The following is a 27,479-nucleotide window of genomic DNA, read 5'->3' as shown; positions in this document are numbered from 1 at the left end:
GTACTAAATGCAGTATTTTCCGTAAGGAAAAATCACAGATTTTATTCCTTATTTTATTTTTTTTTTAAGTTTAAACCACGTCGTGACAAAAGTCTCATTTTCCAGAGTCAGCAATAAGAAAATGAAGCCACAAGGAACTGTGTTTTGAATCTCTTCCTTGAACTCTTTAAAATAGAGTCAACTTTCTGCCACCGTCCACAAAGAAAAATAGAAAAAGAGGTTTTTACACATCATCTCTTTTCATAATCATTCGGATCCAAGTCCCGAGGAAGAGTCTAAATTCCAACGCCTTATCCAGGCCCAGAGGACGCACCCTTGAAATATTTTAACGTATTTCACAAAAGCTGGTACAACGATCCACAGGGACCTCGTGGGCCATCATGTCGTACATGGAATGTTTTAGGTTTGTTTGTTGGTTTTCTACCATCATCATTTTTTAAATTTTATTTTATTATTAGTTTCAAGTATACGGCACATTGGTTAGACATTTATATAGCTTATAAAACGATCTGCCATTATTTTTAAACTCGTGTCACCAAATTTTAATAAAAAAGAGCCTTTTTGTTTGTTTGTTTGTTTCCAAACACAACACATCTGCATTTTCTTCTTCATCACAGAAAATTGAGTTCTGTTTTTGCTAACAACACATCACTATTCCCAAACCTCTTTATGACCTTCCGAAAGCTGAAATATAGTTTATCTTTTAAATGCAAAGAGGGTCTCAGAGTCTGCGTATCTCGAGTGGAGCGTCGTACAACATTTTAACATGCGCCACGTGTAATAAGCCAATGAAAATGCAGGCCTGGATGCGGACAGTTTTTCTCCAGATGGGACGACGGCTTGGGGAGCGGACACAGACCCCAGGGTCTCTAGGTCCTTGATTTAGAATAAGGCAGAAATTCCTTGTTTAAAGTCTTGTGTATTTTACACCGTAGTGTATACGAGAGTCCTTGAAAATCACATGTTGTTTAAAATTTGAGTTGTACTATTATCATTCCATGAATATGGTTATAATAACAAAGATAATAAAATAATGATCATAATAAAATGATGATAATAGTAATAATAATAATAATAATAATAATAATAATAATAATAATAATTACAACTAGCTGTGTACATTTCCATGGGAAGCTCTTAACAGGTATCATCAGCTGTGAACATCACCGTGTTTTCAAGGTTCACGTCGTCACTGGGACTAAGCTGCAGGTCAAGTCGCAAGCCCTGGCCTATGCGTAAAGCAAACCTCAGACGTGCAGAATGAGCAGTCTTCTCTATTTCTCTAGAGCTACAGTGGCCGCAGGAGGAGAGGTCACGGAGGAAAGCATTGCAGGCAGCCCACGCAGGGGTCGGGTGTTCTGATCGCTGGGGATTCAGAAACTCGCTCCCAGGGCCCTGCCGTCCGTGCATTCCCAAATCACACAGCCCCCCAATCTGGACGGGCACGTTTAAATGACCTTCAGGCCGCCAAGTCACAAAGTACGTCACGAACACCCTGTCATGACTAGTACATTTTAAATATGTGCATCAGTTTCTCAGGTTTGCTTTAACCAATTCTGCCAAACGCGGCAACCGAAAGTAACAGAAGTTCCTGCTGTTACGGCCCTGGACACCAGCAGGGTGACATCGTGGTCCCTCGGGAGGCCCCAGGGGAGGGTCCTCCCCGCCTCTCCCAGCATCCGGGGGCCCCGGGCATCCCTGGGCCGGTGGCCGCGTCCCTCCAGTCTCGGCCTCCGTCTCCGCGTGGCTTCTCTGTGTCTGTCCCTCGTAAGGATACTGCCACCGGGGTTAGGGCCACCTGCTCCCTGAGGACGCACCTCAGACCCCTCCCTTACTCCCGTCTGCAAGGACCCCGTGGGCACATGACCTCCCGCCACGCGCCTCCAGGTGGATGAGGATTGAGCACGGCACGTTATTGCGCGCGCACGACAGCGTTACAATCCAGCCGGGCATGAAACACTGTTGCAGACGCGAGTCCAAGCGCACTGCGCCTTCTCTGTCATTGGACGCCGGGTCTCCGAGCTCGAGGCTGTAACTTCCTTCCCTGCCGTGATGGGGCTCGTTGTGCCTGGATGTCACTCGTCGTCACCCGCGCGAATGCCCGGGACTCGTGAAAAGGTCCCTGAGCCGGGCCTTTGCGCGCCCAGCCCCGCCGCTCCTGGAAGCGCCTGGAACGTTCCTGGGCGTCTCAGCCTCGCGGTGACCTAGCCGTGTCCTCCGTCATTCGCCCTCGGAGAAGGCGGTGCGCGCCACACGCGCCTGCACGTCGCCGGGGGCGGGGCGAGCCGTGGGGAGCAGCGTCGAGACCGCGCAGAGCCGCGGTGCAGCCTGCGACCTTGCGCGCCCCGGGGCGCTGCGCCCTGCGCCGCTCCGGCCCTGTCCGCAGGAGAAGCGCGCGCAGTGCCGAGCAGCGGACGTTGCGTCCGCACCTGCCCGGCTGCATCCCCCACCGGGCTGCGCCCTCTGCCCGTGCGCCCCCCACCTGCGCACCCCCCACCGGGCTGCACCCCCTGCCCGGCCGCGCGCTCCCCGCCCGGCCGTGCCCGTCTCCTGGCTGCACCCCCTGCCCGTGCGCCCCCCGCTCGGCTGCGGCCCCCTCCTGGCTGCAGCCCCCACCTGCGCACCCCACACTGGGCTGCACCCCGCGCCCGCGTGCCCCCCACTCGGCTGCACCCCCTGCCTGGCCGCGCCCCTTGCCCGCCCAGCCACGCCCCGCGCCCCCGCGCCCAGGCGGACGGTGCGAGTCACGCTGCGAGCTGCGATCAGTCACGCGGCTCGGAGTGACCGCCAGGGACGGTTGGCTACCCCGCGGGCTACTTGGCAACGCCTGGTGACATTTTTGGTTGTCACGACTAGCGCGGAGGGGGTGCTCCTGGCATCTGGGGAGCGGAGACCAGGTGGGGGGGGTGCTGCTCAGCACCTTGCAGCACCCCGGGCGCCTGACGTCAGAGGCATCACCCCGACGTGCAGGGCGTGCAGTCTGAGAGACCCTGACTTAGCAGGAGCGACTATGTATCTGTGTATCTGTGTATCTATGTATCCATCATCCATCTATCATCCAATCTAGCATCTATCATTAACCTAAAATATCATTTATCACCTATCATTTATCTGTCATCCACCCATCATCGATCATGTATCATCCATCATCTGATCTATCACCTGTCATTTATCTAAAATATTCATCTATCATCCGTCTATCTCTATCCATCATCCATCATGTATCATCTAATTTATCGTCTATCGCTTAATCTAAACCATCACTTATCTACCATCTACTCTATGCCATTTATCATCTGTCTTTCTACCATTTAATCTAATCGATCATCTGTCTATCATTTATCTATCATCTCCCTACCAGTCATCTATCACCTGTCTTCCCTGTCCGTCCGTCCGTCCCTCCCTCGTCGGAGGCAGCGGTTCTCAGCTGGGAGAGAGTCTGCTCCCCCACCAAGGGGACGTGTGCCGATACCTGGAGTCACTTTTGCTTGTCACCTCTGGAGCGCCAGGACCTCCTGACACCTGGCGGGTGGTGACCACGGGGGCTGCTCACCGCGCTGCAGGGCGCGGGACGACCCTCGTCACGGTCCTGGCCCCCGACGGGCACAGCGCCGAGGCCGAGGGACCCCGGGCTTGTCTGTGGAGGCCTCACGTCCCCACACAGACCGTGCCTGACGCACAGCGAGGGCTGCGCAGACCCCACCCCAGGATGATCGGGCCGACGCTCGGAAGGGTCTGCGCGCTCTGTCTCCCCGCGAGGAGGTGCACCACACTGCTGCCTTCCCGAGGGAGGCTGGGGCGGGGGCCCAGGGGTCTCGTTCCTGCGGGACGGTTCCTGACAGGTTGCTGCGGGACCACCTCCCCACCCTCGCACGGGGACCGTGGCCACAGGGGGCCGCGGGGGACCCACCTGCCCGCCCTGTCGTCTGTCAAATCCACTGCCTTGGACTCCGTCTCCTTGCGCGTCAAACCCTTGTGGAGCAGAGGCTGCGCCTCAAGCCGGACGGATAAAAGCAGGTTCCCACCAGTCTGAGTTCAACCCGCTCTCACGAAGCTCTTTAGTCCTTGAAAATATCACCGTGGTCACTGCCCAGTTGTGTGGAAAATACCGTTTTATTATCCAATGTACATTCCGTTGACCTTAAAAACACAGTAAAACAGCCATGGGGAGCAGGGCTCCTCCCTCCGGGGGCACGCACCCACGGCAGCGAGGCGCGGCTGGGCTTTCCCATCCCAAGGTGCAGTGGGTTCGCCCCACGGGGTCACGGCTCAGCTCCCTCTCCACTAGGCCCTCTTAACACAAACTCCATACCCCGCCCCGGGCGACAGCTCTTAACACCAACTCCGTACCCCGGGAAACCCCGTGCCCCAGCCTCCCCTGCCACGCGGGGCCCGGGAACGGCCATCTCACCGCGCGGCCTGGATTCGAAAGCAGTCGGCAGGAATTCGCTGCGGCTGCATTCCCATGCCTGCTCTAATGCATCCGAGTCTGGTAAAGACCAATAATTTATGACTTTTAATGAGACGGAAAGCGTTTGTCTTTCTAGCCTCATCGTCTAATTAGAAAGAAAAAATTTATATATATATATATATATATTTAGAAAACACATGAAAAGTGAGTTTCAGACACAGAGTCCTTTCATAGAAATGGTAGCTGTATTGTAAGAAACTTGTACATTAAAAACAATCGGTCACTCTGATCCTAAGCCCTTGTTGGTCAAACCGGAGTTGTGACGTGACAGAGGAAGTAACTGGAGGACGGATACTCGTTCTAGAAGGGTCTATCGGTTTGACCCGGCAGAGGGCGGACGGCCGGAGGCGTCTTGCACGGGGAGAGGCGGGGCTGTCCCGCCCCACTGTTCGTCTGCAGCGAACGCTCCTCGATCTCCCGCAGACGCTGGTCAGTCGCACCGGCCACGCGGAAATCGTCCCTTGCGTCCAGGCGTTGTGCCGTGCAGGCCAGAGCACGGCGCCCTGCAGCCGCGGCGCGAGTCCCCGACAGGCAGGACCCCCCTTCCGGAGCGCCCCTTCCTTGCTGCGTGGCTCCCCTTTGCCAGCGAGCGTCGGCCACGGGCGGCGTGAACCCGACACGCAGTGGGGAGTCGCCGGGCCGTGTGACAGCTCGTGGGGGTCTCTGCCGCCCGCCCGCTGTGGGCTGTGCCACCGCGAGGCGCTGGCCGCACCTCAGTACACGTGGACGTACGTGGCTCTGGAGTCGCTGCCCAGCACATTCTTGGCAGTGCACCGGTAGAAGCCGGCGTCGCCGCGGGCGGCCGGCTGGAGGGTGAGCGTCCCCTGCGGCTGCAGCTGCCGGTGTCCGTACAGACGGGCCTGCGGGCCGGCGGTCAGCTGCGACCGGTCCGGCAGCTCCCAGCTAATCTCGGCTTTGGGGACGCCCACGGCCATGCACTTCATCGTGACGGGCTGCCCGGGCCGGGCGTAGATGACCGGTGTGGGCTCGCTGGTGATCCGGGGCGGGTAGGCGATCACGATGACCGCGTAGCTCACGGTGGACGGGCCCGGCTCGGCATCCGTCTGGCACACGTAGGTCCCCCTGTCGAACACCGAGGCCTCGCGCACGGTCAGGGTGCCGTTGTCCCACACGGACACGCGCCCCCGGGCCTGCGGGCCGTGCAGAGCGACGCCGCCGGGCAGCGTCCAGGACGCGCGCGCCGGGCGGCCCGGCGGGGCCGGGCAGGGCAGCCGCAGCGTCTCCCCGTTGAGGATGCTGACCACGCTGTGCTGCGGGCCGCTGGCCGGCGCCTTGCGAAGCCCGACCCTCAGGGACACCAGCCGCTCCGAGTGGCCGGCGGCATTGCGGGCCACGCAGCGGTAGGCGCCGGCGTCGGCCGGGAGCAGGCCGCTCACGTGCAGCCGGCCGTCGCTCTGGTGGTGGACGCGGCGCAGCTGCTGGCCGCGGGCCAGCTCCGTGCCGTTGGGCAGCACCCAGCGCAGCGAGGGCGGCGGGCTGCCCGCGGCCGAGCAGTTGAGGCTGATGGTGTGGCCGGCCGTGGCGGTGATCTTCTCGGTCACCGGGTCGTGGAAGAAGGGCTTCTCCAGCGGCTCCAGCACCGTGAGCTGCACGATGAGCCGGGCCTCCCCGCCCTCGTTGCGCCCGATGCAGGCCAGCTGGACGGAGTCACTCTTCCGCAGGCTCCTGATGTCCAGCGTGCCGTTGCGGTGCACGGTGACCCGGTGGCCGTAGTACGGGGCAGGCAGCACCACGCCCTCGGGGAAGGCCCAGAGCACACGCGGCGGGGGCACACCCTCCGCCAGGCAGTCGATCAGCTTCCGGCTGCCGCCGGCCGCGACCTCGCGCACCGTGGTGATGGCGTTGGGGCTCCCGTTGATCGTGGGGGACTGCACGGTGACGTGCACCCACACGACCTTGCGGTCCTCGCCCGCGCGGTTCCTGACCACGCAGGTGTAGTTGCCGCTGTCGGCGCGCTGTGCCTTCCGGATGAGCAGCGTGCCGTCGTCGTGGACGCGGTACTTCTCCGACGACGCGGGGATCGGCTTGTTGGTCGGGGACAGCCACGTCACCCTGGGCGCGGGCTCCCCCTTGGCCTCGCACGTCACCGTCGCCACGCCCCCGTAGGGGACGTGGACCACGGCGTACGTCTTGTTCCGGATGGCGGCGGGCTCGGCCACCACCTTCACGTGCACGGTCATCTCGTCCCTGCCCACCTGGTTCTTGGCGAAGCAGGTGTAGTCGCCCGCCTCGCGCATGCCCACCTCGTTGAAGTACAGCGTCCCGTTGTTGAAGACGACGTAGCGCTGGCCTCGCCCGCCGCCGCCGTCGTCCGACTGCACGAAGGAGTGGACCAGGCTGCCGTCCGGGAGCCCCCACGCGATCTCGGGGTCGGGCAGCCCGCTGGCCACGCAGTCCACCCTGAGGTCCGCGCCGTAGGACACCCTGTGGTCCTGCTCCTCTCTGTGCTCGATCTTGGCGGGCTTCATGACCACGTGCACCTGCATCGCGACGAAGTCGTCGCCCACCGGGTTGCGGGCCACGCACAGGTAGTCGCCTGCGTCTTTGTCTGTGACGGACGTCACCACCAGGGTCCCGTTGGCGAACGCCCGGACCCTGGGGTCGAAGCTGTCGGTGGAGGAAAAGAAACAGAATACGAGGTCAGCGTCCCGAATGCTGCGCCCCGGCTCTCGGCCCCGGGACTGACGCCTGAGCCGGCCCGCCAAACGCCACGCCTTCCGCAGCCTGAGCTCTAGTCCAAACGCAGACGCCTCTCACCACCGACGGGGACACCCGGGTGCGGCCGGACCCGAGCCTCCACGCCTCTGTGGGAATGTCTGCAAAAGGCTTCCATTTCGAGAGGGTCGCGTGGAGGAAATGACGGGAAGCGTGTGACGTTTCCATAAACGTGGGTGCGGAGAACGCACCGCCACCCTCTCCTGCGCGGGGAAGGGGCTGGGGCCACGGCTGTGCCGGACCCGTGGGGCGGCTCTGCTCACGTCCGGGGGCGGGGGCACTGGCATCGAGAGGCAGGGGACGGGCCCCGGGCTGCGGGGACACACCGTGGACCAAGGTCCGTCCACCGTGGCACACGGACAGCCCCTGGTTCCGTTTTGCCAACCACTGTCTCCTTCCTCTACCTCCTGTGCTTACTGCAGAGACGACGACTCCTTTGGGTGTGGGGCTTTCGGGCAGTGGGTGACTCTGCGAGGCCGGCCGGCGGGCGCCCTGCGGGGCACGAAGCAGCCCCCGGGTCTGCACCCAGCAGGTGCCAGGCGCACCCTCCCTTCCTTGAGTGTCGGCAACCAAAAGGGTCCGCAGACATTGCCAAGCATCTGCTGGGGACCAAACTGCCACCGTGAGGAAACTGAGGCCCGTGGAGCAGAAGGCGGCTTCCTCCTGACGGAAGGAGCTTTGTGAATGCCACGCGGGCCGCCGTGGTGTGGACTCACGCCTTCGAATATTCTAGCACGGACGCCGATTAGATCCGAGATCGGAAGCTCGTGCGAGTTTCACCTACATCAGACGTTAGAAAAACCAGGCCGCGTAGACTGGTTTGTCTAAGGGGACCGCTTAAAACGCGGCTTCAGCAGCTTCAGATATAATCGTTAAAAGCAAAGCTATCTAGTTCCCTTTCTTTGGGTGGAGCAGGGGATAAGGCAGACACTTCTTGTGGCTTCAAGTTACAATGATGAGATTTAATTGTGAAAAAGAACCAGGCCCCCAACCCCTGTCCGGCGTCCCGTGTGCGCATGCGCCGGCGCCCAGAGCACAGAGGCAGCAACCCCCGAGCGCCCTGAGCCCGGTCGCGGTGTCGCCGGGTGGTCCGCCGTGCCGCAGGGGGCGGCGGCGACGGGGACGCGGGGCGCACGTACCTGAAGAGCGTGTCGATCACGCGCTTGGACGGCAGGCGCCAGAGGATGCGCGGCCCGGGGTCGCCGGACGCGCGGCAGTCCAGGCGCAGCGTGGCGCCGTAGCGCACGTCGGTGCGCCGCGGGGAGCTGGCGGTGATGCGCGCGTGGGCCGCGGCGCGCTGCACGCTGAGCTGCACCGTCCTGCGCGCCGCGCCCACCAGGTTGGCGGCCACGCACTCGTAGCGCCCGCTGTCCTCGGGCGCCAGGCTGCGGATGTAGAGCGTGCCGTTGGGGAAGACGAACAGGTTGCCGTGCACGAACTGCGAGGGCCGCACGTGCGTGCCGTCCGCCAGCACCCAGCGCACGCTGGGCCGCGGCGCGGCCTTGGCGCTGCAGTGCACGTGCACGCTCAGCCCCGGCGGCAGCGAGATGTTCTCCAGCTTGTCCTGCTGGATGACCGGCGGCAGCGCCGCCACGTGCAGGCGGATGGCCAGGCTGTCGGCGCCCGCCGCGTTGCTGGCCACGCACTTGTACACGCCGCTGTCCGCGAAGGACGCGTCCCTGATGGACAGCGTGCGGTTCTCGTGCAGCGCGACCCTGCCCTGCGCGGGGGACGCGGCCTGCCACACCCGGCCGTCGGGGAAGATCCAGGAGATGTGCGGCGCCGGGGTCCCCTTGGCCAGGCACTCCATGGCGATGGTGTCGCCCAGGGACACGGTGACGTCCTGGTAGTGGCCGGCGGCGGCGCGCGGCTGCTGCGGCGCCACGGACAGCTGCACGAGCGCGCGGTCGGCGCCGTGCGCGTTCTCGGCCGTGCACAGGTAGCGGCCGCCGTCCTGCGCCTGCGCGCGGCGGATGACGAAGCTGCCGTTCGCGAGGACCTCGAAGCGCTGCGCCCGCGAGTCGGGGGTCCCGGCCGCGCCTGCGGACCAAACACAGGCGCGGTCAGGGCGCGAGCGGCGCAACGCGGCTCCGCCGACGTCCCGCCCCCGCCTGCGGGACCCGGAGGCGGCGACGGCTGCTGTCACCGCGCCCCCCGAGTCTTAGTGCCGGGGGCGCGGGGCACCTTAAACTAAAGGGCGGCCGGAAGGAGTTCTCTAGAAGGTTCCGGAAGCCACCGTGAGCCGCAGGCCCAGTGCAGGCGGCCGCCTCGTTCACTTCGGTTACTGGAGCCGCTGCCCGTCTCTCTGCCCGATGTCCCCAGGCTGGTGTCAGGGACACGCGAGGCCGGTCCTTACGTCGGGCGCACGATTCGCCCCGGGCCAGCCAGCGCCCACGGCCGCCACCCCGTCTGCAGCGGTCACACGCCGGGCCACCACCCCCCCTGCGTCAGTCGCCCCGAGGCAGGTCCCAGACGGCCAGGGTCAGCGTGCTCGCCCCGGCCCCGGCGAAGCGAAGGCGGCCGGCCCGCCCCGCGCCCCCTCCCCCGCCCCGCCCCTTGCTGCAGAAGCCTGGCGTCTGCACCCCATGTCCCCTCCCCCACCCTGCGTCTGCACCCCATGTCCCCGCCCCCCCTCCCGAAATACCCTGGCGCTTCCCGGTGCGCCTGAGTGTCACGGGGAAGGAACCGTGAGCGAACCACGATCTTTTCAGTGCACCTGCCCCTGAGCTGTGGGCCTGGCTGTACCTGAGGAGTCAGAGACGCCATTCGTAAGAAACGGGGACACCCTTCCCTGTCGCGCAGGGCTCCCCGCCGGGACTGTGAGCTACTCCTTTAGCGCCGACGCACAGCTGTTCCGTCTCAATCACCGTCCCCAACACGGGAGGTCTGCTCGGTGACGACTCTGAGTGCCGGAAGCTCCTCATGAGGCTCCCCCACCCCCGAAGGGGACTCGTGCCCTTTGCCAAGGTCCCCCGCCCACTAAGGGACTTGCACCTAGGGAAGTCTGCAGTGAGGGCTCTGACGTGCCTCCAGGCACGGCCGCACAGCTTGGCGGCCAGGTGAACCGCCCCGCCACCCACGCCCCGCAGAACAGCCGTGGGTGGACGCGGCCAACCCTCCCTGCCTCCCGGGAGCTGCAGCCGCCAGGTCGACCTGCTTCGTGTCGGAGGCCGCCCGAACGACAGGTGTCTGTGGTCGTGGAAGTCTGCCTTCCGACCCCCACCCGCAGGTGCCACCTCCCGCCGATGCATTTTAAGGTGCAGACGTAGGAGAGTGCTCGTCACCTCCTTTCGTGTGGGGCGGGAGGGGCGGAGGGTCTCCTGAGACCGCCTCCTGGCCGCAGCCAGGGAGCTGCAGCCAAAAAAGCTCAAAAACACACAGGCACCGGGCACGTCCACGGGAGGGGACTCCACGCCTGGGGACAGGCAAGCGGCAGGGCGTCAGGGCCCCGGCCTGACCGGGTGGCACAACCTCGGCTGTACGTTCGAGCCGAAGAGAGGCGTGCCCGTCTCAGAGCCACCCGCGCCCACCCTGGCCAGGCAGGGGGAGGGCCCAGAGATCGGCACCCGGGCCCGCCCTGCTGCACCCCGCCTGGTGGCGGACGCCTTTCGCAGCAGGGCTGGCTCACTGGGAGAACACAGGCTCCTTCAGGAACCGTCCCCAAAGCTCCCTCCTGCCCCACCCGAGAAACCTTGTCTCCGCGACGCCACTACAACCGCGCATCCAGGTCCCTCCCTCCCTCCCCGTCCCTGCGGAGGGACATGTGTGAGCTGGGTTCTCAGGCGTCCCTGCCCTGTGCCCCAGCCCGTCCTTCTCCCAGTCTCCGGTTCTGCCTGTCGGGGGAGGTCGCCGGCCCGAGTAATCGCCTCCGCCACCAGCCCATGCTGACACGCAGGTGCGTGCCCACCTTACCTGTGGAAACCTTTGTCCAGGTGATGAAAGGCTTGGGCTTCCCCGTGGCCTCACACGGGAGCACCACGTCCGTGTCTGCGGCGACCAACACGGTCTGAGGGGACTTGGTGACAATTTGCGGCTTTTCGCCCAGCGTCCAGAACTTGGACGCCGGGGGTCCCCCAGCAGAGAAGAACCTGGAGCTGCTCTGATGGAAGCTTCCGGACGACTGTCCAGAAGAAGTCGCGAAGGGGGCGGGGCTGCGGGTGGCGTAGAGCAGGGGGCCGTTGTGCGCGCGCGCGGACGGTGGCGTCGTCACCTGCGGGCGCTGCATTGCGGGGGGCGCGGGGGGCCCCAAGTCCCCGTGAAGGACGCTCTGAGAATGGATCCGATTGTAGGGGCCTGCGGGGACTGTTCTCTGTCGCGTGCCGGGGGCAGGAGCGGTGGCCGGGGGTGGCTTCGGGGTCACCGCCCACCGCGGGAACGAGAAGGTCCTGTTGAAAAAGAACGGAGTCCTCCCGTCGGGAGAACGATGACCCCCCGCACGCGGCAGCTCAGGGAGGCCGTGGCTCCCCGACGCTCTGGAGGGGCCTTGGGCTCGCTCGGTCCCTCGGTCGGGGACGGCGGTAGGCGCGCCGGCCCTGGAGCCGGGCCACGGGCCCGGGGCGGTGGCCGTGCTCGGGAATTTCGGCGGCGTCCAGTGGTTCCGCTCTGGCCACACCCTGGAAGGCTGCGCCGTCATCTGCGGCTTGTTGGTCAAGTGACGAGGGGGCTGGAAGGTGACGGCGTGTCCGGAGGGGTGTCGCGTGGTCGTGTGTGGTGGCCGTGCGGTCCCCCTTGGTGGCACGGCTTGGCCCGGGACCCCGGCCGCGTGGGGGACGGTTTGGACTCTCCCCGTTTCGTGCTGGGGATGCGGGCCGCGGGGGAGGGCGCTTGTGGTCCCCCCGTCCGACGCCTCCTTGCCCGGCTCCGTCTTCGGGGTCACGTTCAGTGTGTCGAGGCGGGGCGAGGGGCTGGACGGTTCCGGTGGCCTCCGTGCAGGCGGGGTTCTCTCGTAACTCCCTGGGGGTGTCTGGGTTCTAGGGATCCCCACGTGATTGAAGAAAACGTCTTCCCTGGAACCCGCTGGGGTCGCTGAAGTCAGCGGCGTGGGCTTCGTGGGGGCTCGTGCCACAGACACGAGAGCCGAGTGCGGGAACGGGGACGCCGGCTGCTCTGTCACGGCGGGACGCAGTGTGGCGCGCGTGGTGGGAGGCGCGGTGAGACGCACGGTGGGACGCAGCGTGGCGCGCGTGGTGGGAGGCGCGGTGAGACGCACGGTGGGACGCAGCGTGGCGTACGTGGTGGGAGGCGCGGTGGGACGCAGCGTGGCGTGCGTGGTGGGACGCACGGTGGGACGCACGGTGAAATGCATGGTGGGACGCAGCGTGGTGGGAGGTGCGTCGGGACGTAGCGTGGCGCGCGTGGTGAGACGCACGGCGGGACGCAGCGTGGCGTGCGTGGTGGGAGGTGCGGCGGGACGCAGCGTGGCGTGCGTGGTGGGAGGCACGGAGGGACGCACGGTGAAATGCGTGGTGGGAGGTGCGTCGGGACGCAGCGTGGTGGGAGGTTCGTCAGGACGGAGCGTGGCGTGCGTGTTGGGAGGCACGGCGGGACGCAGCGTGGCGTGCGTGGTGGGACGCACGGAGGGACGCACGGTGAAATGCATGGTGGGACGCAGCGTGGCGTGCGTAGTGGGACGCACAGTGGGACGCACGGCGGGACGCAGCGTGGCGTGCGTGGCGGGAAGCACAACGGCGGGACGCGCGGCGGGACTCTGCGGACTGATTTCGGGGTGCGTCGCAGCTGCGCCGGTCTCGCCGTGACCCCGGCGGCGCGTGGCGGTTCCCGCCTGACTCGAAGGCGACTCCACGTCCGTGCTCGAGGCGGCGGTGGCAGCGGCAGCGGCACGTCCCTCCTGCTGAAGCGGAGCGGGCGCTGCAGCGGAAGGCGGCGCCTCGGAGGCGGGGGCCGGGTCGTCCGGGTCGGTGAAAGGAGACGGGCCCGCGCCGGCTCCCGCAGAGGCGGGGACAACTGTGCCCGTCTGCAGCGTCCCGGGCTGGGCTGTCCCCGGGGTCACCCAGCTGTTGCTCTCCAGAACCCCAGATTCTTCCTTAAACGCTCCCACGGTGGAGCCCGGAGGTGATGGCACGTCCGTGACCGAGTCGGCACCGGCGGCTGCACGGCCCGTTTCATCGTCGCGGGTGTTGGTGACACCGTCATTCTCGATGCCCCTTGTGCGGGAGACGGGGTCCTCTGCGGCTGCCGGGGCCCCTCGCAGCGTCTCCGGAGACGAATGTCGCTCTGAGCTGGTCGTCGTGTCCCCTTCCACTCCGCCGCCCTGGCGTGGCGCCCCCGTCCTCAGCGGGAGGCTCGTGGACGGCGGAGTCGCTTCTGCCGCGGGCGCCGTGGCGCGGTCCGCGGCGGGCCCGGCCGTGGCGAGCCGGAGCCGGTGCGGCCTCCTCCCGGGCTTCCGGCGCGGTGTGGCCCTGCCGCCCGGCCCGGCGTGCCTGTCCGCGTCCAGCCGTCGGCGGGGGCCCGCTGTGCTCTCGAGGCCGGAGGTGGGAGGCGGCGAGCTCCCCGCTCTGTCTGTGACCATCACGCCCCGAGCTACAGTTGGCCGGGCAGGAGTTGCCTCCGCTGGGGCGGACGCTGTGGGTGGCGTCTGCGGGTCCTGCTGTCGCGACTTGTGTGGCCGTGACTTCCTCCTGCCGTTGGATCTCCTTCGAGGCGGCTGCGTGGTCGGCGGCGAGAGCGTCTTCGCAGCCGGCATCCTCACGCCCACGGTGGCGGAGTCCTTGTCCACTGGAGGACCGAGGGCGGCGTCCCGGGGACCGAGCATGGAGCTCTTCGCTGGCCGTGAAGAGTCAGTGGAGGCCGTGGATGTGATGCCCCGGCCCTCAGTGTCGGGACTTCTGGAGCGAGCGGCCTCCGTGCCCGGCTCGCCGCCTTCCCACATATCCGGAGAGTCGTCCTCTGTGCCCTTGGTCATTGGCGCGTTGTCCTGAATCCGTACACCGTTTTTCTCCAGCCGCAGGTTGTCTGTCTGTTCTCGTAGATGCGTTTCCGGTGGGACCTGTGGATCCCCCAAAGTGACCTCTTCCAATGGCTCGAGTGTCTCCGAGTCGACAGCCAATGAGGTGGGGGTCGGGGTCAAGTGTCTGGGGGACGGGCCTTTCGTTTCGTCTTCATGCGGTGGTGACTTAAGCCCCGAGTCTCCGTGAACGGGACGCCCAGCCTCAGACTCAGCCGAGGAGCCGGGGTCCAAAGGAGATGTGTCCCCTCGTGACGCAGACACTGGCGAGGATCCGGCGCCCGGGGGTGACCTGCCTTTCGTGCCCGCGGTGGGCCCTTTCTCGGCCGTGGCCACGGTGCTTAGTGCGGAGTAGGATGCATGAGGGACAGACTCCCATGTGGTGGCCGCAGCCCACGCGGAGTTGGCGTTCGCCCGAGTGGCAGCCTCGGTCTTCTCAGGAAACTCATCGTCGATTACCTTCTCGAGGTTCCCGCTTGTCGCCTTGGCTCCGGCGAGAATCACTCGATGTCGCCCGGGCCCCGGTCCCAGCCGGGTCGTGGGAACAGGGCTGAAAAGCTGCTCCTCCTCCCCAAACAGAGACGCGTCTGCGGACGACTCTTCGGCACTGGCTGCGGTCTGCACCGGCGCCACCGACGGAGGAGGGACGGCTGGCCGGGCGGGAGTCGCCCCTGGGCCCGGCGAGGGAGGCGTGGCGGGTGCCGTGATGTCGGGGCTTCCCGTGCCCCTCGGGGGCGTCTTCCCGCGCACTCTGGCTAAGATGTCCGCCCAGCGCTCCGGAGTGATCTGCTTGTTGGCCATGTTAATCTTTCGCCGGGACTCGAACACTCTGCGGCCCTCTGCGACGTTGGCCTCCATGTCTTTCGCGGGGGTCTTCCAGCCTTTCGGTTTCCTTCTCCCCTTCTTGGCTTTCTTGTCCCCGGCGCCGGCTTCCTCCTTCGCGGCGACGAGCGTCTCCTGGTCCTTCGGGTGCAGCCGCCTCGCGGAGGTGGAGGGGCCGTCGTCTCCGGAGCCGCCTTCGTCCTCCACCACGTCGCGCGGCCTGGACGCGGCCTTCCCACCCGGACGTCGGCCTCTCTTTGGTGACCGTCCCGGGCCTGTCTTCCTCACTGAGACCCCCACGGTGAAGCCGTCCGCGCCGAGCTCGTTGACGGCCACGCATCTGTAGTAACCGCCGTCGCTGGGCTGGACCTCGGGGATGGAGAGGGTGCCGTCGGCCAGCACGTACGCATGCGACGAGTTAGCCCAGTCGCTGACCATCCTTCCGCCGGGAAGAACCCAGGAGATCTGGGCCTCGGGGGCGGCCCGCGCGCTGCACGGCAGCGTCAGCGCCTGCCCCGCGTCCTGCTGGATCGTCACCGTCTGTCCGTCCGGGGGCCGCGCGACGGGCGGCTGCACGAGGACCCTGTACACGATTCGGTCCGTTTCGTCCCTCACCCGCGCCACGCACTGGTACAGGCCGGAGTCGGACAGCCGCGCGGACGCGATCTTCAGCCAGCCGCTGGTGAGGATGGACACCCTGCCGTCGTGGTCTTCCGTGGGCGCCGTGAGCACCGAGCCGTCCGGCAGCACCCAGGAGATGGCCGGGCTCTCGGACGCCTTCACGTTGCAGCTCAGCTGACACGGAGCCCCGTCCAGCACGGCGAGCGCCCGCCGCCCCGCCGTGCCGGGCTCCACCATCACCCAGCTCCGGCCGCGCGCCCGCCCCGCGTCCGCGCTGGACGAGGTCCACGCGAGCTGCGCGGAGTAGGTCAGCCACACCTTGCTGGCCGTGCTGCGGCGCCGGTCCAGCTGCAGCTGGATGGACGGCTGCGCGACCCACTGCGGCTCGGCCAGGACCTGGGCCCGGACGCCCGTGTAGTACAGGGCGTCGGCGTCGGCGTCCTGCCGGTACGGGACGCTGCCTCCGGGCTCGCGGCCCGGCGCGGCTTCCCGCTGCAGCCGCACGGGGACCTCGCTGTAGTAGGCGATCAGCTTCCACAGCTTCTCGTAGTTCTCCCGGGTCATGGGACACTCGAGGTCCAGGCCCACGGTGGCGTCCACGTCGATGTCCTGAGCCTCCGTCTGGTTCACGCGGACCTGGGACAGGTGTGTCGGCTTCTGCGTGTCGCAGGCCAAGCTGACCGTGTTTCCGTGCTCGTCACTCATGTTCAGGGACACGCGCCATGCGGGGCCTCGGAGCTGCTCCGGAGACAGCTGGCCGTCGCCGCCGTCCTCCGGCCCCTGCTCGTCCTCCAGGCCGCTGCTGCCGTTGTGCCTCAGGGGGGACGAGATGGACGGCCGCACGCAGGGCACGTCCTGCAGCCTGTGGATCTCGTGGCCGCGCAGCGTCCGGGGGCTGGCGCACGCGGCGCACAGCTGGCCGCCTTCGAACGCCTTGTCCTTCTTGCACTTGAGCAGCCCTGCAACAGAGAAGCAGAGGCGCGCGCCGCGGGTCAGCGGGCCGGGCACGGGTGCCCGCACGAGGCCACGGGGCGCAGGCGGCGCGGGCGTCGTCCCCGCCTGGGCGCCTGTCCCCACCGCCGTCCTGCCTGCTCTCCCCTCCCCCGCTCAGCGCTCCGGGGCGCGTGCCCCTGGGTCGGGCGCGTCTCCTTTGTGCCCCGTCCCCTTGGTGACCTCACCCACGTGTCGGATCGCGATGACCGAACCTCGGCCCGCGCTCACTCCCACGGGGGCGCATGCCCTCGCGAGACGCGCCGGACGCGCCCACGGCGACTTCCCTGCCTGGCGCGTCAGCTTCGCAGCGACAAGGGCTCCCGGAGCGGACGTCTGCCCCGCCAGGGCGGGTTTCCCCCTGCTCCGACCTGCTGCTCCCCCGCCTACGTGAGTCCCCGTCAGTCTCTCCCAAGGGGGAACCCGGAGGACGGGTCTCGCCGCTTCCCACGCCCGCCGGGAACGCACCGCCCACGCCCCGTCCGCTGCGACCTCGCCGGTTGGCAGCCTCTTCGCTGCTGTCGCCATATTTGTTTAGCCTCCCTGGACAGTTTCCTCTGGGAGTGTCAGAGCCGACACCCCAAAAACGGAAACGTGGCGAGCCCACCGTACACATGCACACGCCCCTCGTGTGCACACGCAGAGACACGTACACAGGTGCCCGCGGGCGCACACACCCACACGCACGACGACCCGAAGGTCGAGGCGGCTCTGTGCCCACGGACTTCACCCCCCACTTGCTCCGGGCATCGTCGCTGCTGGGAACTGAGCAGCCAGACGGCTCTCCGCACCCCACCCCGCACCCCGCACCCCGCGTTTGGGGACTAGTTCCCGGCCACGAAGTGTGAACCGAGGTGACGTGCGTCTTTGTCCTTTAACCTCGCAAGAGGCAGGTGCGCCTCTGCCCCTCCCCTGCCCCCGCCTGGCGGCGTAAGTCGGATGCCACGTGTCAGGAGGAGGCGCAGGTGAGGACACCTCGTTCCCCGCTCACCCCACGCAAGAAGCCACCTGCCCCCCAAAAGCAGTCGCTTCGCACTGTGACCTGAGGCGGCTGCGCTGGGTGTCCCTCGTGGGCGTGGGCTGCGGGGCTCGCGGGACCGGAGGTCAGCAAGACCCCTGAGAGCGGGCGGCCTTCAGGCCAAGGTGCGCGTGCTGGGAAGAGGCCCCTGGCGGGAAGGGGTTCCCGGCGGGAGGCTGCGTGAGTCCTGTGCCATCGGGCTGCAGCTCAGTGTGGGAGGGGCCTTTGAGGGAGCGGGGAGCTGGGGTGCTGCACGCGGGAGGCACTCGGAGCAGGAGCGACGGGGCAGCAGTGGACTTCCTGTCCTCGAACCGGTGCGGAAAGGCCGCCAGCTGACACGGGGGCGTGGGCCTGGCCGACGCCTGCTCAGAACTCTAGTCCTGACAGGTGCTCCCTGCGGGGTGGGCGGAAGCGGTGGCCGAGGAAGAGGGTGCCCAAGGCTGCAGAGGGCCCTGCGGAGCATGCTCCGGCTCCCCCTCAGACGGGGGAGGGGGCTGCGGGGACGCCCCTGGGCGAAGAGACCCAGGCCCTGGGCGCGCGGTGGGATCCGAGCGGGGGTCCCGAGGGCGCGCTTGCGGAAGCAGGCAAGGAAGAAGAGAGGGTTAAAGCCTGCCTGCTTTCGAGTCGAGTCTGTTTCCTGGGAACGTCTACACGTCAATCCTGTTTTGTTTTTTGGTTTTGTTCCCTGGATCAATACAGAATATCTCTCTGCGCTGCCCACAAAAGGACGCTCTCGTGGGCACCCTCCACAGTCCCTTTCCGAAACCGCCTCGTCTGGTTCGTCATAGGAAGTGGACACACAGACAGCCCCACACGCCGCCGCGGCCCCGGGCGAGCGTCACGCTAGTACCCGTTCCCTGACAGCCATCGCCCCTGCGTCTCAGTGACGCCGTGACGCCGCCCGACAGGCCGCCGAAGGGCGCGGCCGCATTGCGTGGCGGGCGGGCGTGTGTGCTCCCCGAGTCGCAGCACTCGGCGAGCGGCTCCCCCCCTTCCCGCCTCGGGGGTGCGACGTGCGCCCCCCGCCCAGCACAGAGCGCGCGGGGCGGCCGCGGCAGGCGAGCCGTGGGCGGGGGGGCGGGGCGCGCGGCGGGGACACACGGCGGCCCCGCCCCCGCTTACCGGCCGCTCTGCCGCGCCCCTCGAGCAGCCAGCGCATGCGGCAGTCGCAGGCCCAGGGGTTGCCGTGCAGGTACAGGTTCTCCAGCAGCGGCATGCTCTCCAGCGTGCCGGCGGGCAGGCTCTGCAGCCGGTTGTCGGCCAGGTACAGGTGGCGGACGGTGGAGAGCCGGAAGTGGTCCAGCAGGGAGAAGGTGCAGAAGGTCGCGGGGTGCAGCTGGTGCAGCCGGTTGCCCTCCAGGTGCAGCAGCCTGAGCGCCGCGAGCCCGCGGAAGGCGTGCGGGTGCACGAACTCGATCTCGTTGTGGTCCACGTGCAGCCTGAGCAGGCTGCGCAGCCCCTGCAGCGTGTGCGCCGTCAGCACCCGCAGCTTGTTGTAGCTGAACTTGAACACCTGCGGGGACAGGGCGGGGCGCGGGGCGCGGACCGGCCGTGGGGAACCCGGCTTGCACTTCGCGAAGTCGCCCCCGCCCCCACCCCGGGCGCGGGGGGCAGAGCGCAGGGCGGGAAAGCAGAGGCGCGAGGCCGCTTCCCGCGTGCCGGGTCCCGCGGCCACCCCCGACCCCTGCTGCGGCGCAGAGCGCGACGTGATCACCGTGGGGGAGGGGCGGGGATGCCGCGAGCCGCCGGCCTCACCTGCAGCGCGCCGAGGTCCCTCAGGGCCCCGTCGGGGATGCTCGGGATGTTGTTGCCGTGCAGCATGAGCAGCTGCAGCTGGCCCAGCCCCGCGAAGGACGCGTCCGACAGCGCCTGGATGCTGTTGAACCTGCAGCGGCGCAGACGAGGACACACGGCGGGCTGAGAAGCTGCGCGGCGGAGCCCCGCCGCCGCGGAGCCACGCAGCAGCAGACAGACAGAGGGGCCGGCTCTCCGAGACAGCCCGCAGCACTCGGCTCCTCAGGGGAGCGGGCGGCGGTGCGCCCTCGCCGCGACAACGCTGCAGGGCCCCCGAGCATGCGAGGCGACGGGCCGCAGGGGGGGGAGGGGCAGCTGTGCACAGAATGCGAGAGGACAGGCTGCGAGGCGAAGGGCCCCGGGGAAAAGTCCACGGCCACGCGGGGACACCCCGACGCCACAGGGTCAGGCTGCCACTTCCAGGGGGCCATCTACCCTACGTGCAAACATTCCGGGGTGTCGGGGTTCCGATTTGGCAGGGGAGGGGGAGATGCTTCATGGGCTGGGAGGTCCCCGTCGCTGTGTTGTCGTGGCACAGACACGTCTCCCCGGGTTCGTGCCCGCAGACGCGAGTGTCTCCGGGACGCAGGACCCTCTGCCGAGCCGCGTCGGGCGGCGGCTCCCCTGCATCCAGGCTGCTTCTGGCCTGACGGTGGCACCTGCTTCTCCTCATCCCCCGAGTCAAGGGACAGAGGTCTGCAGAATGACGGCGAAGCGCTCCGCGCGGGACGCAGCAGAGGCCGCCCGGGGCCGCCGCTCCCCTGCGCTCACCCGCGCTGACACCCACACCCCCGTTTCCGTCACGGCCGGGCTGCAGCACCCCCTCTCGGAGCCTTTGGGGGCGCCTTTCGGCTATCCGCTCTTTCGCTGGAAAAAGATTTTCAGAGGATTTTGTCTGGCCACGGCACTGTACAGCTCACGTTAATACAAAACGACGCCGAATGTCAGCTCTGGTTGAACAAGGAGGAAATAATAAATAAGCGAACGTTAAAAAAGTACACATAAGCGTCTCTTTCCGATTTTTAGAGCCCAAGCTCTGTCCGGAAGCAGCAGGAGGAACACGGTATCCGGCGGGGCGGCTGCGGCGGGCGGAGGCCAGGCGACGTGGCCGCCGAGGGGGGGGGCGTGTTTCGTCTGCGCCACGTTCCACGTGGAGACACCGGGGGCTTCGAAGACGGACAGGGGCCTGGGCGAAGCTACGGGTCAAGACAGCGGTGCCGGCCACTGCGTGGAGAGCGGGAGCCCAGGGCAGCCGCGGAGTCCAGCACGGAGGTCGGCGGAGCCAGGCAGCGGCAGGCGAGGACGGCCGCGGAGGGAGAGGCTCCGGCTGGACGTGAGCCTCAGGTGGACTGCGGCCCTTGCCACGGTGCCCGAGGCGGGGAGACGCGGGCGTGGGGGGCAGCTCGAGGGCGTGTCGGCTGCGTCGCGTGGGAGACGTTTGCGGGGCGCGGAGGACGGAGACGGACCTTGACGGGCACCCTCTGGCCTCGCGCACCAAGGCCCCGGGTGTGGGCACCATGCGGAAAGCCCCAGAGTCGGCGAGGAGTCGAGAGGCCAGAGGGACAGGCGGGTCTTCAGACGGAGCGGGCAGGGGTCAGAGGCTCAGCGTGAAACGCGTCACGAGGACTCTGCAGTCCCGCGGCGTGTGCTGTGCTCGTCCGCGACTCCTGCCCTGGTCGTGAACCGGTCTCACTTCCGAGGTGACACATCCAGTGAGACGGCGGAGGCCGAAGGGGACAAGGCGCGGGCCCACGACGGGGCACAGAGGAGCACCCAGGTTCGCGCTCCGTCCGCAGCTGCACACGCCGCCCCGGAGGCCAGGACGGGGGTCTATCAGCATGGTGGCTTCACTCTGTCACCTCGGCAGTTGCTTCAGGAGGCATCAGCGACTTCCAGACGTGGCCGTTATCGGTGCCACAGAATTTTCTCAGACAGACAGAAGTCAACAGAGTCGCCTGAACGTCACCCAGTGGGGGTGTGTGAATCCGTCTGAAAACCAGCAGACAGCTGAGGACGTGAACGTGGCATTCAGAGAGGAGAAGCTGGGGGTGCGTGAAATGCCGCGGGGCGAGCCCAGGTCAGCAACGGCCTCTGAGAGCATCCTCCCCACCTCCTGGTGGGCGACGGGCAACTACAAAACCAGCTAACGGAAACATTGTCTCTTCTCTCAGAAACGTGTGCAGGGCTGCTTCGGAAACGCCGGTTAGTATCCCAAAGCAAAACTACGCCTGCACGCACGCACGCACGCGCGCGCGCACACACACACACACACACACACACACACACACACCCCAGCAGGGCGGGCATTCTGAAAACTCCAGAATCAAAATTGGTGTTGTCAGCAAGCGGAAAACTATCTAAACGTCCCTAAGTCAGACACTCAGCGGAAGGCTTTATTTTGTGTGCTCAGAAAGGGTTGGGAAGGAACGTTTCGGAACGGCTGTGGGGCCATCCAGACAGGAAGCGGGGGATCTCGCTGGCGCTGCCGCCCGGGAACCCTGCAAACATCTGCGTGCGGGTGATGCAGCGCACAAGCACCCCGCCAACGCGCTGGCTCCCCGAGCCCCTGCAGAGACCACGGAGACCCCGCGCGCTCGCCGCGCCAGACGGCACTCATTGCCGCTCCTTCCCCAGCCCCGTTATCTGCCTGGAGACCCGTGTTCAGAAACGTGATGTAATTACAAGCGTGACTTAGACATGTGGCATTTTAATTCATGCTGCAAGTTAAGCCAGATGGAATCAATATATTCCGGCGCTATGCTGTGAAGCTACTCCTTAGTTGTTATTATTTTTTTTAAATTTTGTCTTTAATATTACCCCAAAGCGTCTCGAGATATTATCAGCATCGGTAGGAAAAGGAAGCTTTCAATACCTTTTGTTGGTTCTAGTGGCAAAGTTTTGGGTCCTAATGAGGAAGCTGGTTATCTGTTAACATTCCCCCTCTGGTGAACCCAAACCCCCCAAGGAACCGTCATCATTGTGGCTGGATTTTCAGACAGTCGAATCATAAATTTTCCCTAAGATTTTACCGAGAAAATGATTTAATGGTCTGTGGCTTTGGGTTAGAAAAGTTTCTGTCTTATAGTGTTAACTTTCTATTCTCTTATTCTACTCCTGGAGTTTATAGTCAGAACAGCAAGAATATTTTAAAACTCTAAGGGGTAAAGTCTTGGGTCGCTGAGTTGAGTTTGACCATTTTATTTTACTAATAAATCTCCACAGTGGATATTCATCAAACCCCAGGTTAGTTTTCTCGTTTTCTAGGTGATAGAAAACAGCTAATATACTTTTTGAAGACGCCTAACTGATTTCTTACGATTAAAATTGTACATGATTGCCTGTAACTCATAGCAACTAACATTTATGCCTATGAAAAATTTAGGTGTATGAAATACATTTTTAGAATATAAAAAATCTGCCTGGAATGCTGCATTAAAATATCCATTAAAACACGGTGATATTCTTAAAGAGGCAACATCTTTAAGAACTCTTATTTGCTCAAGGGCACAGTGGCTTTGTCCACATAACCCACAAAATGTCAGAGGTGCCCCACTTATTGTATTTATTACTCTTTAGCAGCTTCTGAAGTCCGCGTAAATGAGGTATTGGCATCTATTTACGTGTGTGTCCTGTGCATTTGTAGCTACGGCATGTTAGAGAATTACTATCGGAGGACACGGCTCGACCCCTGAAGGAGTTAGGACGCCTGGTCATCGAACTTGATGAGGCGGTTACAGCGGGTGGGTGCGGTCAGATGATCGCCCGAAGGGGCGATCCTGCCCGCGAGGAAGCACGCGGCGCTGGACCAGGCGACACATGCACGGACGGACACGGGCAGCCGGTGCAGGCACGAAGGGGCGAGCGCAGGCGAGGGGTCGGGAGCGCCCGAGAAGAATGCGGTACGAACCCCAGGTTGATCCTCTCCACGTGCTTGGAAATGCCAGCGGGCACGGAAGCCAGGGAGCGAAACGTGCAGTGGACCTCGCTGGGCACGTAGCAGGCGCAGGGCCGCGGGCAGGCGCGCGCCGCCGGCGGGGGCGCGCACAGCAGCAGCAGCACCACGGACAGCGCCCGGCCGGGCGCGCGCGCGGGCATCGTGCGCGGGGTCCCTGGGCACCTGCGTGGGCGAGAGCACAGGAGGGGGCGCGCTGAGCGTCACGCGGCGCGGGCTCCGGCGCCCCGGCCGCAGGCGCCCCGCGACCGCAAACGGACACACAGTAGCGACGCGTGACACATTTGAGTCACAAAGACACGGCGCTTCTCTGGGTCCTGTTTAGCCCGTTCCAGGTCATCACGACGACGGGACGCAGCCCTGATTTCTAGTTGTCACACTACGGTTCAGAAATCTCACTGCGTGCGAGTGAGGGGGAGAGATGGACAGACAGACAGACAGACGACAGAGACAGAAGGAGAGAGGCGGTAACCTTACGTTTCCGTAATAATAAAGCTAATAATAAAAAGGAATTCTTACATGTTTGCCTTTGCTGTCCACTCAGAGCCATTATGTATTGCATATATTTAAATGGAAAACTTCCCAGAAGGTCGTCGTTTCCAGGAGTATTTCCTTCATTGAACGACATGCCTTAAAGGTTAAGTATATCTTAAAGTGCTCAAAGAGGCAGTCTCTAAAGGAACATTTATTCCATTGTTTATGGATTCATTGATCCTTTTTTTTTTTTCTGGGCAGAAGCAAAGGGTCGTGATGGTGTAGTGTCCTTGTTTTTACAAAGGACCTTTGGGGAAGCCTCTGAAACCTGCCGTTATATAGAGAAGAAAAGAGCTGTCTGATGAGATATGTTCAGACACGCACAATCAGAAAAATGGTGGGCGAGGTCCGAAGAAAGAAAAGGAAAGCCAGGAAGGAAGGAGGGGTGGAGGGAGGGAGGGAGAGAGGGAGGGAAGGAGGGGGAGAGAGAGAGAGGAAGATAAGAGCGATACTCGTAGAGATAGATAGAAAGGAGGGATGGGCGCATCTAGCGATAGAGAGCGTACTGGATGGCGGGATATATATAGCCTCGACTCCTTCCGTCAACTTCCTCCGTCCTTCCGTGTCTTCCCCTGTCCTCCCCCCTCCTCCCCTCCCCCCCCGCCCTCACGCCCTCCACCTCCTCCGCCCTCCCGCAATACAAGACCAAAGAACTAAAGAATACAGCAAGAAAGAAAGACAGAAGAAGAGGGAAAGAAAAAGAAGGAAGGAAAGAAGGAAAGAAGGAAAGAGAGAGCTCGGCCCGGTGCGGATTGCATCAGCCGCCCTCTTAGAGCCGTAGCGACTGTATTTTCATGCACTGGCCACGAATTCAGCATCTGAGGCTTTTGTCACCGTTCGAATGAAACTCACTTAAAAAAACAGAAACCAGTCAACGCATTCAAAGCAAAAGCTACGGCCGAGCACCGCGCCTGTCCGTCCGTCTGTGCGTGCGGCTGGGAACGTCTGCGGCCGCGCGTGCAGCGCGGGGACGTGCAAACCGCGTCGCTCTCGCCTTCCTCACGCACATACGTGCTCTCCTGACCCCGCGCCCGTCTGGAAAGAGCCGAGGGCGCGGGCAGCTTTGCGCTTTGCGGGCAGTTTGCGCGCGCGCCGCAGCCCGGGCCCCGCCGCCCCGCCCGCGCGCCGCACTTGGCCTCTGGGCCCCGGCCAAGGACATCCCGGCCGGCGCCCCGCGCCCGGACCTTTCCACCCTGCACCCTCCGTTCTGCCGCCCACCGCGGTCCTCCCCGGGGACGAGGAGCACGCGCCCCCCCCCCAAGGGAACCCGAGCCCCAGCCTCGCTAGGGACACCGCCCTGAGCCTGCGAGGCCGCGGGGCGCGGGCGGGCAGACCTGGGGGAGCCGGGCCCGGGCGGCGAGGCAGGGCGCGCGCCCCACGCGGGGGGGGGGGCGGGCGACCTGGGGCGGCGGGGCGCGCAGCCGTGCGCCCCTGGCCGCCTTCCAGAGCTCGCTCCGACGCGACGCGACGCGCCCCGACGCGCCCCGCCGGCGGCGCGGGGAGATCAGAGGCGTCCCGGAGCGCGGTCCCCGCCGCCGGGGAGTCGGTCGCCAAAAGCCGCTTCTGCGGGGCCCTCTGCAGCTCCCCGGGCGGGTCGCCCCGCCGTCCGGCCTTGGTTTCTCTGTCCCTGCGGAGAGGCCGAGGAGGGCGGAGACTTGCGGCGCCGGGAGCCAGCGGGTCTGGGGAGGAGGCCCCGCCACCGGGCTTCCCCCGCCAGCGCGGGGGCGCCAGTCGCTTTCCCTGGCGGCTCCCTGAACACCAGGGCCGGGTGTGCAGAGGTCGCGGGGAGAGGGACGGAAGGAGCAAGCGGGGGGCGGGGGAGGCGGCGCTCGTGGGAGTGACCCGACGCGTCCCCCCGCCACGTTCCACGGGGGGACCCTAACTGGCCCCTCAGCCCCGTAAGCGAGCGCCGGGACGCTCCGAGGTGCCCGTTCGCCCCCGTCGCCCCTCCCCCCACGCTCTGCCCCCGGCTGCCCGCGCGTTCTCGTCCCCGTGTGCGGACCCCGCGGGCGCCCATGCCGCCCTCGGACCTCACCTGTGCTTCGGAAGCCGAGACACGCGGGGCCGCTGCGTCCGGGGCGTCCACGGGGCCGGGGCGCGCGAGTCACCGCCGGGGGTCCGCCGGGGCCATGCCCTTCCCGGAGCCGGGGGCGAGGCGACGCGGCTTCCCGGCGCCCTTTTATTCCCGCCGCCGAGCGGCTCGCAGAGTCCACGCCTCGGCCCACCCCCACCCTGCCCCACCCCGGGAGACGCGCGCGGGCCCGCGCCAAGGGACCCTGGCCGCGGCGCGGCGCGGCGCGCTCAGCCCTCCTCCCGCGTCTGCATCGCGCCTTGGCCCGGGCGGGCTCGCCTCGCCTCCCCCTCCGCACGCAGGGCGGGCGCCGCGCGCGCACCGCGTCCTGCTGGTCCCAGCCAAAGTGTGGGCGCCGAGCTGGGGGCGCGAGGGGGGGCGCAGGAGCGCGGCGAGCCGCAGGGTCCGCGCGCGGAGCGGCCGTGCACACAGACGCCTTCGGTGCTCCGGACGGGGGAAGGCGCGGGGCGCAGCGCCGTCTGGCCGCGCGTCGGCTCCGCGCGCTGCAGGCCCCGCTGCAACGTGAGCTGGGCGGCCACGCCCTCCCGCCGCTCCCGCGGGCGCGTCCCGGTGCCAGGAAGGTGGGACCGCGCTCCTCGCGCTTGGACGGCCCGCGGGGGCCGCGCAGGGAAGGCGGCAACCCCAGGTCCCGGCCGGGGAAGTGGGGGCGGCTTGGAGGAGGCCAGAGGCGGGCTGCATGGAGAGCTCGGCGCGGCCCTCACCCAGAGGGGGCGGGGAGAGAAGGAGGAATCAGACCCGAGCAGGGTGCGCAGGGGTCAGGTGGGGAGGGTCAGGGGCAGAGCCCACGTGGCAATGAAGGGCGCCCGGAGCCGCTCTCCCGAGTACAAACAGGGGTGTCCAAGTGTCCACGGCGCCGGGTTGACGGAGCCTGCGCAATGTCCAGCATTCGGCCAGGGCCGCCAGCGGGAGCCGCAAACCAGCGAGCTTGGAGCTGCTTCCTCCTGATGCCCGGCGGCTGCGCGGCCTCAGTTTCTCCTAGAAAGTGTCCCAGAATTCCTCACTGACCCTCATTTAGGGTACTGTCCGCAAGGCACGTTCTCAGTGCGGTGGGGTCACAAGTGGGTCATTCACCTCTGCGGTAGCTTTACTTCTCAGTTACGGGTTGATGCATTTCCTGGAGCTAGTTTGGGGTATCCTCTTTCTGGGAACACCCCAAAACCATCAACTCCGTGTTTTAAAAACTTCCGAAACCACCTAACTGGTCCTCCTTCATGGCCAGCTCATCGCCGACTGGGGGTTCAAGTGGTTGCCCCCTTGTGCCTGTCCCTCAGGACTCTGAAGCCGACAGGTGACCGACCGGCTGATTGAATTCTGATTCCTAAGAGTCGGGAGACCCCACGGCTTTACTGAACCCGTAGCGAGCCGCCAAAGCTTGGAGGCTGCCATCACTCTCCAAACAGGGGCGGAAGGTGCTTGTGGGTGGCACGTGACATCGCGGGGCCCTCCTGGCCTGTCCCAGGGGCAGTGCGTCTGCCGACATAGCCA

General features: G+C 65.4%; 1 protein-coding gene across 4 annotated transcripts; it reads right to left on the bottom strand.

Annotated features, from left to right (window-relative positions):
* Nucleotides 1-39: 39 nt before the first annotated feature.
* MXRA5 (matrix remodeling associated 5) lies at nucleotides 40-26,519 on the bottom strand. 4 transcript variants are annotated; one of them, XR_004955523.1, is made up of 8 exons: nucleotides 25,938-26,519; nucleotides 23,324-23,533; nucleotides 19,378-19,507; nucleotides 18,745-19,135; nucleotides 11,120-16,573; nucleotides 8,347-9,247; nucleotides 4,412-7,099; nucleotides 40-4,064 (listed from the first exon to the last, which is right to left on the bottom strand). XR_004955523.1 is itself a non-coding variant. In XM_036235711.1 (8 exons), exons 2-8 carry the CDS (start codon nucleotides 23,509-23,511, stop codon nucleotides 5,185-5,187), a joined length of 8,697 nt encoding a protein of 2,898 aa, XP_036091604.1. In that variant the 5' UTR covers nucleotides 23,512-23,533; nucleotides 25,938-26,518; the 3' UTR covers nucleotides 4,095-5,184. The 4 variants fall into 4 exon arrangements, 3 of the variants coding, with proteins under 3 accessions (XP_036091604.1, XP_036091602.1, XP_036091603.1); XM_036235711.1 differs by lacking the exon at nucleotides 40-4,064 and having other exon boundaries at nucleotides 4,095-7,099; nucleotides 11,120-12,504; nucleotides 12,787-16,573; nucleotides 25,938-26,518; XM_036235709.1 differs by lacking the exon at nucleotides 40-4,064 and having other exon boundaries at nucleotides 4,095-7,099.
* Nucleotides 26,520-27,479: the final 960 nt, after the last annotated feature.

Source organism: Rousettus aegyptiacus, unplaced genomic scaffold, assembly GCF_014176215.1.
Source record: "Rousettus aegyptiacus isolate mRouAeg1 unplaced genomic scaffold, mRouAeg1.p scaffold_m13_p_19, whole genome shotgun sequence".
NCBI classification, from domain to species: Eukaryota; Metazoa; Chordata; class Mammalia; order Chiroptera; family Pteropodidae; genus Rousettus; species Rousettus aegyptiacus.
The sequence above is the reverse complement of the archived record's forward strand: the minus strand, read 5'-3'. Positions and strand labels throughout refer to the sequence as shown.